This window comes from Stegodyphus dumicola, chromosome 3, assembly GCF_044657685.1.
Source record: "Stegodyphus dumicola isolate Sdum_Otavi_A_Nest chromosome 3, ASM4465768v1".
NCBI classification, from domain to species: domain Eukaryota; kingdom Metazoa; phylum Arthropoda; class Arachnida; order Araneae; family Eresidae; genus Stegodyphus; species Stegodyphus dumicola.
In genome coordinates, this window is record NC_140770.1 from 18,281,496 (window position 1) to 18,294,138 (window position 12,643).

The following is a 12,643-nucleotide window of genomic DNA, read 5'->3' on the forward strand; positions in this document are numbered from 1 at the left end:
AACTTAATTGGAAGGGCCTGCTATTGAGAAACATTGACCTATATCTGTGGTGATGGGGCCGCATGTTTTGTTTAAGATATTAAATTAGAATTATTCATAAATTAACTTAAAATGCTTAGATTTGGAAACTGGAATCCAGTTAACAATGAAAGTATTAAAACTCATCTGCAGTCTGTAATAAATTTGATTCGTTTTAGTAAACATTAGCTATTTCAACTTTGGCATATTCTTTGCCTTGTAACAAGTAATATGATTGGCCCAAAGAATTGAAACGTCATAAATTGAGTCAATAAATATGTATATCATTTCTGTGGTCATATATAAAAATCTTATACCTATGCTTAGGCCCTTTGCCAGTGGCATTGTACAATACGTATGTAAGTGAAATGTTCAAGAACAGACAAAAACACTTATTTAAATTACATAGTATCATTTTATTGTGATTGCTGCAACACTGATCTATATGATGATCTATGCAGGTTGAGACTGTAAGATAATTGTTAAGTCTCTCTTGGGTTCTGTGATAGCTAGATCTTCGTTTTAGATAAAATCTGGGGAGTCTGACATACTACCCTGTATGGGCTATTCGATGGTTTCGGTCAAAGTTGTTCTCTCTGGCACACTGTGTGTAAACAGGAATAAACACACGCATGTTATTACAGCAGTACTGTCAAAATGCAAGGCATGTGCATCATGGAAAAGTGCCAAAAATTTTTATTAAATAATTGCAGAATGTAATTTAAATCTTACTACCAATTAAGTAATTTTAACAGCTTATTTGCAATTGGTACTTTCTAATTACCAACACACACCATTTCAATAGAATTGCCATATTTCTTATTCTACATGCATGCATGTACCACATACGGATTTGAATTTTTTTTATTTGACTATCATTAAACTGAACAGTATTCTCCAGCTATAAAAATGTGATCAGCCATATAGATTTTTGTTTTCCTTCATAAAATTTCTAATTTTTCAGAAAATGTTTCTTTTCATTATTATTTATGAACAGAACATAACTTATGAGCCCTAAAGATTGTCAGAGGTTTTTCGTAAATTAACAAAGTTGCCAATGAATTGGTGACTTTTTGTAGGAATTCAGAAAGTATCCTACGATCTTCAAGAAACAATGCGCAGCTAATTTAGAAGAAAATTGGAAAAAACTATGAAATTAATTGTGGAATGTAAGTTCTTGGTTCTTAGAACTTCAACTTGATATGATAATTACCATATCAGTTCAGAGGAAATTTATGGAAATAATTCATAATGTAAAATTGTTACCTTAAATGAAGCTTATGTGTACAGAAATATTTTTTTTAGTATTATGTGAAAGCAAAAGTATATGTGTCAGTTAATTGTTCAAGGAAGAGATTAATTATTTGAATTTAATAGATCGGCTTATGCAGCTAAGCTGATCATGTAGGTTTTTAAATACAGAATCAAAGTTTACTGAATTTTAAGGCTGTCTTTATTTATATCAGAAATATTTTTTCAACATCTCATTAATGTTATTTAAAGCATGTGCAACAAAGTAGATGTAAAATTCATTAAAGTATTGTTCAATTTCATTTTATATAGTAAAGAATTTTATGATTTTGTGTACTTTTATGTAAAAGTATATTTATTTATATTTATTTATGTAAAAGTATATTTTTCAATAGGTAAATGAAAAAGGACTGCGACAAGATGAAAGGACCCCTGATGAGTTGAGATCTATGTGTAATTATAAAATTCTGTTGTTATTTTTTGTGAAGCAAACCTATTTATTGATGAAAATGGCATTTTGAAATTTATTATGTGCATTTCTGACTTTTATTTTTGGAAACGGGGGGCAGGTGATGAAATGATGATAGTTATAGTGCTTTGGATGGTTTATTGTGGCACATATCATAATAACATGTTGAGCAGGGATGGGCAAAAGCCAGCCCTAGTGCCGAATATGGCCCATTTAACTGCTTCAAAAAATCGCACATTATAAAATACTGTTCATTTTCATTCAGTAACATTTTCTTCTGTTTCCAACCGGATTTTGTTTGCAAACTACTGAAATCAACAGCACGAGTGCACATTTGTGGTAACGATGTAGGTGCATATATACACACACACTTGACTATACTAGTAATCAGTTTTATTTATAAATTTTAATTAAAATAAGCTTTACAATCTTTTTATAAAATTATAAAGCTTATTTAAATTTATTTATAAATCTTATATAAATAAAACTTAATTAAGCACTTAATAAAAGGAACACAAAAGCCCCCCCATATGGACATATTAAGGCCCCCATACATTCATATTTGCAACTTTCATGAGCAACCGCCCCATCACTCTAGTTTGGTCCAGGCTACACTAGGAGGAAACAAGCGAGCTGACGAGCTAGCCAAGTTGGCCAGAAGCGAGCCAGTTGATGAGTAGGCCAAGAATAACATTAAACAAGCAAAGCTGACAAGCTAGCCCAGCTGCCAACATCATTACCAACCATCAGCTTAAAGGTTCTAGTTTCAGGAGATTTAGTAAAAAAAAAACACTTTTACTCTCTCATAAAAGACACAGTAAAAATATATTTATGGGTACTCATTGGCGATTTTTGGCGGTACATCGACGATTTTCTGTGCCAAAAATTGCTGGCACTCAAAGCCGAAATAACAAGTCAAAGAATTGCGCAAACTCTGTATACTTGTACACATCTGTAATTTTTGGTAACACATTTATGGAGAAATTTAAAAATTTACGTTGGCATACTTTTTTTCAGTTTGTGCCAAGAATAATTCACTTAGCAGAATTCTTAATTTATAGTAACCTACTTACTTTCCTTATTTTACATTGATGCACGAGAGGAAAAAAAGGTCCATCGTTAATTCTTTCAGATAATTTTAACAAAGTGCGTGAACCACATGTTTGTTATTATCACTTATATTAAATATGCCAAATTTCAAAAAGTGTGAAAATGTAAATTCACGTATATCTCGGAAATGTTGATATGCTTAGAATAATGTTAAAAGTTTTATAGGTTATAATTCAAAATATTTTTGAAAAATTTATAAGAAATATTTAAAAATATAAATTTTTAAAATAAATCATAAAAATATGTGAATTATATTCAAATTAAGCTTAAATTTCAAATTCTGGAAGAAGGAATCAAGTAAGTTTAATAAAAAAGATATTAACAAATATATATCAATTTCAATTAACACTGAGGAGCTAAAATTTTGAGCACTAATTTTTAAAAAAACTACTTATGTCATTTTTTACAAAATTTCGCATTTTGGCACAATTTGAGTCGTGGAATCAAAATATGGAAAAAAATTGTCATGTCATTTCAAAAAAGTCTGATTTTGTGTCAAAATACATACCTATATTAAAACACTGCTACATGTAAATCTAATACATATCCTAAGTTGCACTTTCGAGACATGAAAAACTCAAGTTGAATTTTGTCAATTGGGCCAGTAGAATGGGAGATATAGAACTGTCCTTTTTTGCGTGTGTGTGCAGTGTGCCTAGCGCAAAATAACAATTTTATTAAAAATACATGTTTCAAGAATTCAACGAAACATTGCAAAAAGGAAATCATGAAACCAACACCTATAACTCATGCAAGAAATGTGCTGTTAACGTACTCTGCTGCACGTCTGAAAGCATAGAACAGGTCAGAGTGTACTGGTGGTGATGCCATGCATGTAATGCGTAGTACATGCGTTAAGTTACCCAACTTCTTTATGTAAAAATTTTCAGGCACTTTCAGAGGCAAAAGAAGCAAACTTTTAAAGTCAGGTGAAAGTGATAGCTAAACTGTAGGAAAATGACAGCTGATGATGATGTCATTTCTGAAATGTATGCTCAGCAACTGTCTTGCTGTTGTTGCAGTGATGAAATGATGTGGTTGTAAAAAAGAGGTTTATATAGATAGTTGGCCAGTTGTAGAAGATGTAACAGGACCTTTCTCTTCAAAAAAGTATGCACCAATGATAAATGCTGCCATAAAGCCCCACCACACAATGATCTTTGTTGAACGAATAGACAATGGTTACACTAATAACAGATTCTCATTCATTCCTATTCTGCAATTTTGCATAACTGATGGCAACTTGCAGATATAAATGGGCTTCATCTATCTGTAAAATATTCCATGGATATAGAATCACCTCAGTTATTCTTTCAATAACATGACTCATTAATCCATATCTAAAAGCATTCCCCTCATTTATTAGGGAAAGTAAAATTATAATTTAATATTTCAATATACTAATTTTCTGCATCTTGTACCTCCATCTTGCAATTCACAGTTATTTAAAACTGATTGCATTAATATACCAGGTAGTTACAAAATAAGTACGAGGGTAAGTTGAAAAATAAGTTTCTCCAGTCGACTGTGATCAGAGTTGTGTATGAAAGTCAAAAAATAGAATGAGACATTAAAGATATGACATACCTTTATTTTTCCACATAGGTACCAAGTACATTGAGACATTTGTCATATCGCTTGATAAGCTTCAAAAAGCCCTCCAGGAAAAAATCAGGGCTTTGCATATGGAAGAAGCGTTGAACGGCTTGTTTCACTTCAGTTGCCTTCCCCCCGAGATTTTTCTTCAAAGCCGGAAACAGATGGAAGTCGCTTGGTGCGAGATCAGTATTGTATGGCGGATGGTGTAGGCCCTCCCAACCAAGAGTTGCAATATGGTTTTGCGTTGCCGTCGCCGAATGTGGTCTGGCATTGTCATCCAACAGTAGAATGTGAGAAGGCCAGGCCGCTTTTTCCGAATTGCCTCTTTCAATTTCGACAGGGTGTCACAGTAGCACGTAGCATTGATGGTTCCAACCTCCAAAAAGTCCAGCAACAAAACTCCTTGGGTGTCCCAGAAAACTGTGAGGAGCACTTTACCTGCAGAGGGAGTTGTCTTGAACTTCTTTCGAACAGGTGATGACGGATGTTTCCACTCCATAGATGCGGCCTTCGATTCTGGCGTGTAATGGTGGATCCACGTTTCATCCCCCGCCACAATCCGAAACAGAAAGTCATTGCCATATTCATGGTAACGCACGAGATGTTCCAGGTTGACCCCCATGCGTTGTTCCTTGTGTGTCGAGGTCAATTGTCGGGGCACCCATCGTGCTGACACTTTTCTGTATCGAAGAATGTCGTGGATGATGTTTTGAGCTTGCTTATGTGAGATTCCAAGTTCTTCCGCTACTTCATCGATGGTGATACGCTGGTTCGCTCTAATCATGTCATCCATCTTCCTGACATTTGCATCTGTAGTGGCCGTGAGCATCCGTCCAGCTCTCGGTATGTCCTCCACTTGCTGACATCCATCACTGAATGTGCGACACCATCTCCGCACCATTTGTTTCGACATCACACCTGGCCCATAGACTTCCACGAGGTGGTTATGAATTTCTGTTCCTGATACTCCACGTGCCCATTCATAGCGGATAACCGCTCTCACTTCCTCCTTTGACCACGAATTCAAAGCACACCTTCTCTCCATACCTACCGGGGCTCAAATGAGAGGCTGGTCTCCGCTTTGCACAGGCACTGCAACAGCGCCATCTGCTTGATTTGCAGAAACCTCTACCCAATAGTGTATCGGTGACTTGCGCGTTTTCCTGCTGCGTCGGCTTTCGCCCATAGCCGTTCAACGCTTCTTCCATATGCAAAGCCCTTATGGAGGGCTTTTTGAAGCTTATCAAGCGATATGACAAATGTCTCAATGTACTTGGTACCTATGTGGAAAAATAAAGGTATGTCATATCTTTAATGTCTCATTCTATTTTTTGACTTTCATACACAACTCTGACCACAGTCGACAGGGGAAACTTATTTTTCAACTTACCTACGTACTACTAACTGACATCCAACAAATATTTTCCCATCAGTCAATTTCAGCACAATCACGCAACCAATTATGTCATAATAGGGTTTCCACAACATTGAAATAAGGTTACCATAAATGAAACAACAACTTAGTGAAAATCCAAGGGGCATTCTTAAATATACTATAACAAAAGACACTTTCATACAAATCTGCAGCACAGCTGGAATGAAGGCGACACAGGACGTTTCATGTTTGACATCTTCCCGAGGGTTAGTCTCGAAAGGGTCATGTCCAACTACTTTTTATTACAAGCGTACTCCAATCATGGGAAGTTTACATTCTCCTACATTGGGTTCCTCAAAAGAAATGTTATGTGTGTCTTCTAAGCAAAAGGAAATGAGGCAGAGGCCCTACATAACATTCTTGACTGCCCATACATGGCAGCCATTAGGCTGAAGCATATTTTGAACAGCAGGAACATTCTGCTTCAATACACTTTTTTCCGACTTCTACTTAAAAGGGATCAAAACCATCATGGCGCACACCAATCATGTCCAAGTGGTTGAAGAGTAATGAAACAGGTGACAGGCCTGGAAAAGACTGTGTGTGCTGCGTTCTACAGACTTGTATATATGTATATAGTGTTTACTTATATGGAATAAGGTAATTACTAACAAGTGTTAGTTGTGGTTCTTGTAAATTTTGTTTGAATGGACAAATGTCCATGAAAAAGAATGCTAGAAAGAATAATAGTCGGGGGATGATAATCCCAAACTTGTATTGCCTAATTAAGTTCATCTGGAACCGGTAGATTAATAAACCACTTATCAGCCAGTTAACTCCCCAGTCCCATTATGATTTATTACAAAGAGGTGGATCTTTTCTATGCAAAATTAAACACTAATCAGAAAAATGACTATTGAATTTAGAATTTAAACAAATTTAAATTTAATTTTAAACAAATACGTATAAAAGTAAAAAAGGAAAAAAGCCAAAATAATTTTTAAAAAAATGTGCAAACATATAAAAGATTTAATACTCGAACTAATCTACAATATCATTTAAATTCAGAAGCATAAGCAAATCAAGTGCAAAATCAATCCATGAAAATAAATTTACTAATTTAATAAATTAAAATTAAATTAAACATTTTTTTTAAAAAAATGCATATGTGAATGATCGTTGAGTAGACAGGAGACAGACTTATCAAGGGGAAGTTGCCTCCAAACCTAACTCTCCAATCATTCAATTCGTGTTTCGTCATTCATGTAGGCAAGGGTAAAAGTCAAAACCAAAAGTAATTTCAATAAAATGGTTCCCTTAGAAATTAACATTTAAGAATTAAAGTTCAAAAAGGAAAATACTAATGAAGTCTTTTGAGAAACAAGCAAGTAAAGTCAAGAATTAAATGTGTTTTTTTTTTTTTTTTTTTTTTTTTTTTTTTTTTTTTTTTTTTTTAAATTTAGAAGTTGTACTGGAATAGATTTGGAAATGATATGCACATGAGCTGTGTTCATATATGTGTTATTGCATAGATAAAATTTTTAGGCTTGAAAATTTCCAATTTGTCGTATTCTGTTGAGAGTTTTATAAGAAAGAGTTTTATAAGAAAAGCTAATTATGTTGTTGACTGTATTTGGCCATTTGTTGCATTCTTTATTCCTATTGGTCTTGGAATCATTCTGTGTCTTAGTACTCAAATCCGTATACTATATTTCATCCTTTATAGTGTAGAGTATTATTCATTTAGGTATCATAAAATGTCAACCCTACTGAAGACGAGATTCCTAATTCTTGCTATGTCTTGAAAAACAGATAACTGCCAACGAAGGTTATAACAATCACTTTATTTTAATTAAACTGAACAGAACATGGACACACTTGGTGCTCACAAACTAACCACCACATGTAATGAAGTAACTTAACACAAAATAGTATGTACAATCAGAATGGATCAAATTTCAACTGCACAGCTGGCTCCTACTTCATTCTAAATCAGAATTTTTGACTGCACACCGCAAAGCAGAGTCTAAAATATCAAATAATGTAAAAGTAAGTGGTTAGCACAAGAATTCAACTACAAAGCTACATGCAAATACGTGGCATAAATCCTTTCTACTCGTAACTAACTCTTCTACTGTGAACTCTACAATTCTGCTACTTTAATACTATTTTCCAAACTCATTAATATTTTCCTCAGCATTTTCATCCCACCATTTCAATATCTTTTGACTTGCCTCGATTTTATAAGTGTGCTGTTATCTTTAAACTTTTTCTCTATGTAAAATTTGTACTGTAGTTTTGTATGCTGAAGAAGGAATCCTGTGTTTGGCACGTATGGCCTTCAGAGAGCTTTGCGCCAGAAATCCATTACCACCACCATCATTGATATTTTGCACATATGTCATTTAAATTTGCATTCTGGCAGGAAACTGAAATCAGAAGGCAAAGGAAAGTTTCTTAAAAATGATTTATTAGTACAAAGTAAGGTCTTTATGATAGTTTCCATCAAAAATTAAAATTTTTACAAAATTTAAATTATTCAAAAATCTTGAACGCCTTTATTCTGTAAGTCAAAATGTCATGAAATATCTAACATTTTGTTTTTTGCTATTTTATAATCATAATTTATTTTAAATTGAATTGTGTAAATCAAGAAAAACGGTTGATTATGACTGGCTATAATTATTAAATTTTGTACATTCTACTTAAAAAGTTAATGTACTTTTCTTTTTTAGCACTGAGTATTGGAATAACACCAGAAGTCACTGGCTCTGCTTACTTAGAATGTGGGAACACAAAAATTATATGTTCTGTGTAAGTTTTATTATTGTCATTTTTAATATCTTAGTTTTTTATTTTGAATTATGGTAATGCACATGAAAGCTATGTGCCTCATGGAAGAGATGCCTTCATAGCAATTTTCTAACGAAAATTAATGTCTGTTAATGTTACACATGGAGAAACCAGAAAATTCTTGAATTTTGTAAATTCAAGAAGCAGATCCCAGTTCTTTTTCATCACAAAAAGTTGAGTACAACCATAAACGACTCTTTTGGGTTAATGCAAGTACCTTGGGACAATTTGGCAATCATTATAAATGACAGCTAAATTGGGCCAGGGTGGCTGCATTAATACATTATTTACAAATGAAAAGATAAATATTATTAATGCTAGCTAGTGATTTTTGTGACTTTATGCAAAAGAAATTTCCAAGAAATCTATAAACATTATCAACATATCAAAAGAAAAAAGATTTTAAAATATGTTTTAATTATTAAACAAGGATTAATTTTTACATTTAAAATAAGACTCGTTTTTGAGAATTTTTTTAATTTTTTAGTGCTGTTCTTCTCCCACTTTAGATAGTGATCTTTTTCACTTAAAAAAGTCAGAGAATTGCATAAACTTTGCTTTGTTCATCTTATCATTGTTTCCTGTAGTTATTTTGCGGCAAAATTACTGCAGAACTTTTACCATAGTTTCTTCCATTCCTCGCAAATTCAACAAGTGATATTTCATTAGCATTGAGTTTAATAACATAATTTGTTTATAAAAGCTGTAAAAAATGGCAGCCTTACTTGAATGAAAGATTGTTATTAACGACTTTGGGCTGAAGAATGTGTATGAACATGGTTGCCAAAAGTTTGGTGACTTCTGTTGCTAAGTTAAGTGTTGATAATACACATAAGTACCCAGTAAACAGATTCATTTCCCTTGATGTATAAAGTAATTATGGTACTGTTCTGATATCAGAACTGGATTCAGAAATGTATTGTTACATCTTTTGTATATAGATAGATGATTTTAGTGCAGTTATATGTGAAATTGTATTTCTCTGTGTAATGTAACACAAAAAAATCTCAAGAGGAAAGCTATGCTGTAAAAGTAAGAATAATGTGTTTTAACATTATATCAATAGATACTCATTTACTCTATAACATTTATACCCATTTACTCTATAACATTTAATAATGTTATAGAGTAAATGGGTATCTATTGATCACAAGTTCCAATGATATAAAAATTGCAATAAAGAATAGAATATTTATGGCTAAAAACTAAATTAAATTTGTATAAAACTTTAATAAGACCTGTTGCCATTTATGAAAGTGAATGTTGGATACTTAACAGAGCAGAGAAAGACCTGATTTCAGATTTTGAAAGAAAAATCCTACGAAAGATTTTTGGACCAGTACAACAAAATAGCAGTATGGAAAATATTGGAATGGTGAAAATTATATTGTGAAAATTGTAAAGGCATCTCGTATCAGATGGCTGGGCCATGTGTTTAAATATGGTGATGTATTTCCAACCAAAAAGATAACCTTTTCGAGAATTGAGGGAGTAAGACGAAAAGGAACACCACCCATTAGATGGATAGATGATGTCGAGCAAGATTTAAGGTTAATGAGTTAACCAATGGAAAGCTGTTGCGCTGGATACGGTCAGGTGGAGGAAAATTAGAGAGACAGCCTTGGCCTGTAACAGGCTGTGGATCTTATGAAGAAGAAAAAGAAATGGGTATCTTGTTGATTTAACAAGATATTGCCAAGCTGACAATGGTCTTGGCAACGTATTTTGTTACCAAAAGTCACAAATCTTGGCAGCATTTTGGTCCAGTCCCTGTATCACCATAATAAGTATTGTAATTGATCGCTGTAGTAACTGCAACCGTAATTTGACCCCGATATTGCTTCCAGTAATTTTGAGAAGAAGGAAGTACTAGAAATATCTCTGCAGCTGGTTGAAAACTATATAAGGCTGGAGAGAGCATCTGCTCTTGGTTAGTTAGTTGTTGCTGTTATTGTTGCAAGTTGTTAATTCAGCGTGAGATCTAGCTTTCTCACGATTTCTTTCTTCTAGCTTTCTCTAGATGCGTTTTGCATTGTGTTGTGTTTAACATTCTTAGCAGTTTGAAGTGTAACTTCTGATCGTACTGTATGATACTGTGGACGTATATTTCTGTGGAAAATTCCAGAACTCTGAAATACTTCTTTTGATAAAAATAATTTTTATTAATCTATAATCGGACCTGTGTGCATTCAATCTGTTACGAACCCAAACACAAGCGACAGCATATATGTATGGTTGTATGTGTTCACGTATGCATGCATATATATGTAAGCATGAATGTATGTGTGTGTTTACATATATACATCTATTTGCTCATATGTACATACACATGCACATACATTCACACATTTCTGAATCTGGTCCCGATAACAGAACAATACCATAATTATATAATTGCATTATTAAAAGAACCTTGTACTACTAGAAATATCTGATGATGTTGAATTTTAGAAGCATGTGACATACATTGAAATGTTTAGTTATAGACTGTTAATAAATAAAATCTTTTTGCATTCTGAGAAAGTGTTAATGGTTTTGTACACGATCCTTAAAATTGTGAAATTCCATTAAAAAGCTCCAAAATATCAGTAACGCACAAATGCAATATTCAGTCATGAATATAATCTGGGAAATGTTTATATAGTGAAATAAATATTGTAATCTAATAATAATAAAAATTAGTTACTTTTCCATTATAGTCATACTGCTTTTTTGGGGAATGAGGGCTCACTTAAAGGGCTATTCAGCCTTCATTTTTAATATTTTGTTTTATGTAGAAGAAAGCTAGATGGAAAAGGCTAAAATATGTCAGTATGGAGTAAAAGGTTTGTGGTTTTAATGGAAAGTTATTTTTAAAGATTTTCTAGGGTGCCTGAGATAATAGGACAATAATAATTCAGGTAAGGATTCTATATAATTAATCATCTAAAATGTCATCAGTTAAATAAGTTCAGGATGTCCGAATCGAATGTACCTAATTTGGAGAAGTTGTTGTTCTTAACAGAGAGTTAAAAAGTGTAAGAAAACTGTAAAATTAGATCACAAAGTTTTTATTAAACAATCAATACAATTAATTCCACGTGAGCTCCCTTGGTAGCCCTGAGAATGTCTATCAGTGGTCCAGTTCCGGCCATGTCCAGTGTAGTATTTCCAGAGTCATAGTAGCAGTATTCATGGTTATGGAGGCACCAAGGTCTTCAATATCACGGCTGTTCCCTGAGCAGACTTTGTTTTTCACATAGCCCCAAAAGAAAAAAATCAAGAGGAGTCACGTCGGGAGATCTTTCTGGCCAGGCAATTGCGCTACTGTGTCCTATCCATCGGTTAGGGAAAGCTGTAACTAAAAATGTGCCAACGTGTTTCCCCAGTGATTAGGGTCCCCATCTCGTTGGAGGATAACAGTGGGTTGTAAATGCTGCATTTGGGGTATTGTGTAAATTTGTAACATGTCCTGGTAAATAAATGTTTGTCGTCACACATGTCTTAGCAAAGAAAAATGGTCTTATGACTGTATCATGTGATAGAGCACACCAGATACTAATTTTTGGGCTGAACCGTTCCAATTCGTGTAGTGAATTGGGATTTTCTGAGCCCCAAATTCTGGAGTTGTGCTTATTAATGTTGATGCTAACATGAAATGTAGCTTCATCTGAAAAAAAGGTGAGGTTTAGAGAATTGTGTTAATTTTCGATGCGAGATAACATTTCCACAGCAAATGCTGCTTGCTGTGGCCCATCATTTGGTTGGGCAATCTACCTGTTATATGCAAGCATCATGAATAGTTGATCGTGGCATAGATAAATCAGAAGCTGTCTGCCTGATCGACTGATGAGGGCTCCGAATAAAAGCTTGTCGAACATCTTCCACACATGAATCAGAATGTGAACGCCAATCACCTCCGGAGCTTTTCCGTATACTTTCCGTTTCCAGAAAGGTTTTGTGCCACTTTTTTATGCTCTTAGCCTTGG

General features: G+C 33.8%; 1 protein-coding gene across 2 annotated transcripts in view; it reads left to right on the top strand.

The window, feature by feature from the left end:
* Positions 1-12,643, top strand: part of LOC118195529 (uncharacterized) — a 33,920-nt gene that overhangs the window by 6,834 nt on the left and 14,443 nt on the right. For both annotated transcript variants that reach the window (XM_035366853.2, XM_035366854.2), the window contains exons 3-4: positions 1,665-1,722; positions 8,558-8,636. In XM_035366853.2, coding sequence (XP_035222744.1) covers positions 1,665-1,722; positions 8,558-8,636 — 137 coding nt within the window. The remainder of the gene's footprint in view (positions 1-1,664; positions 1,723-8,557; positions 8,637-12,643) is intronic.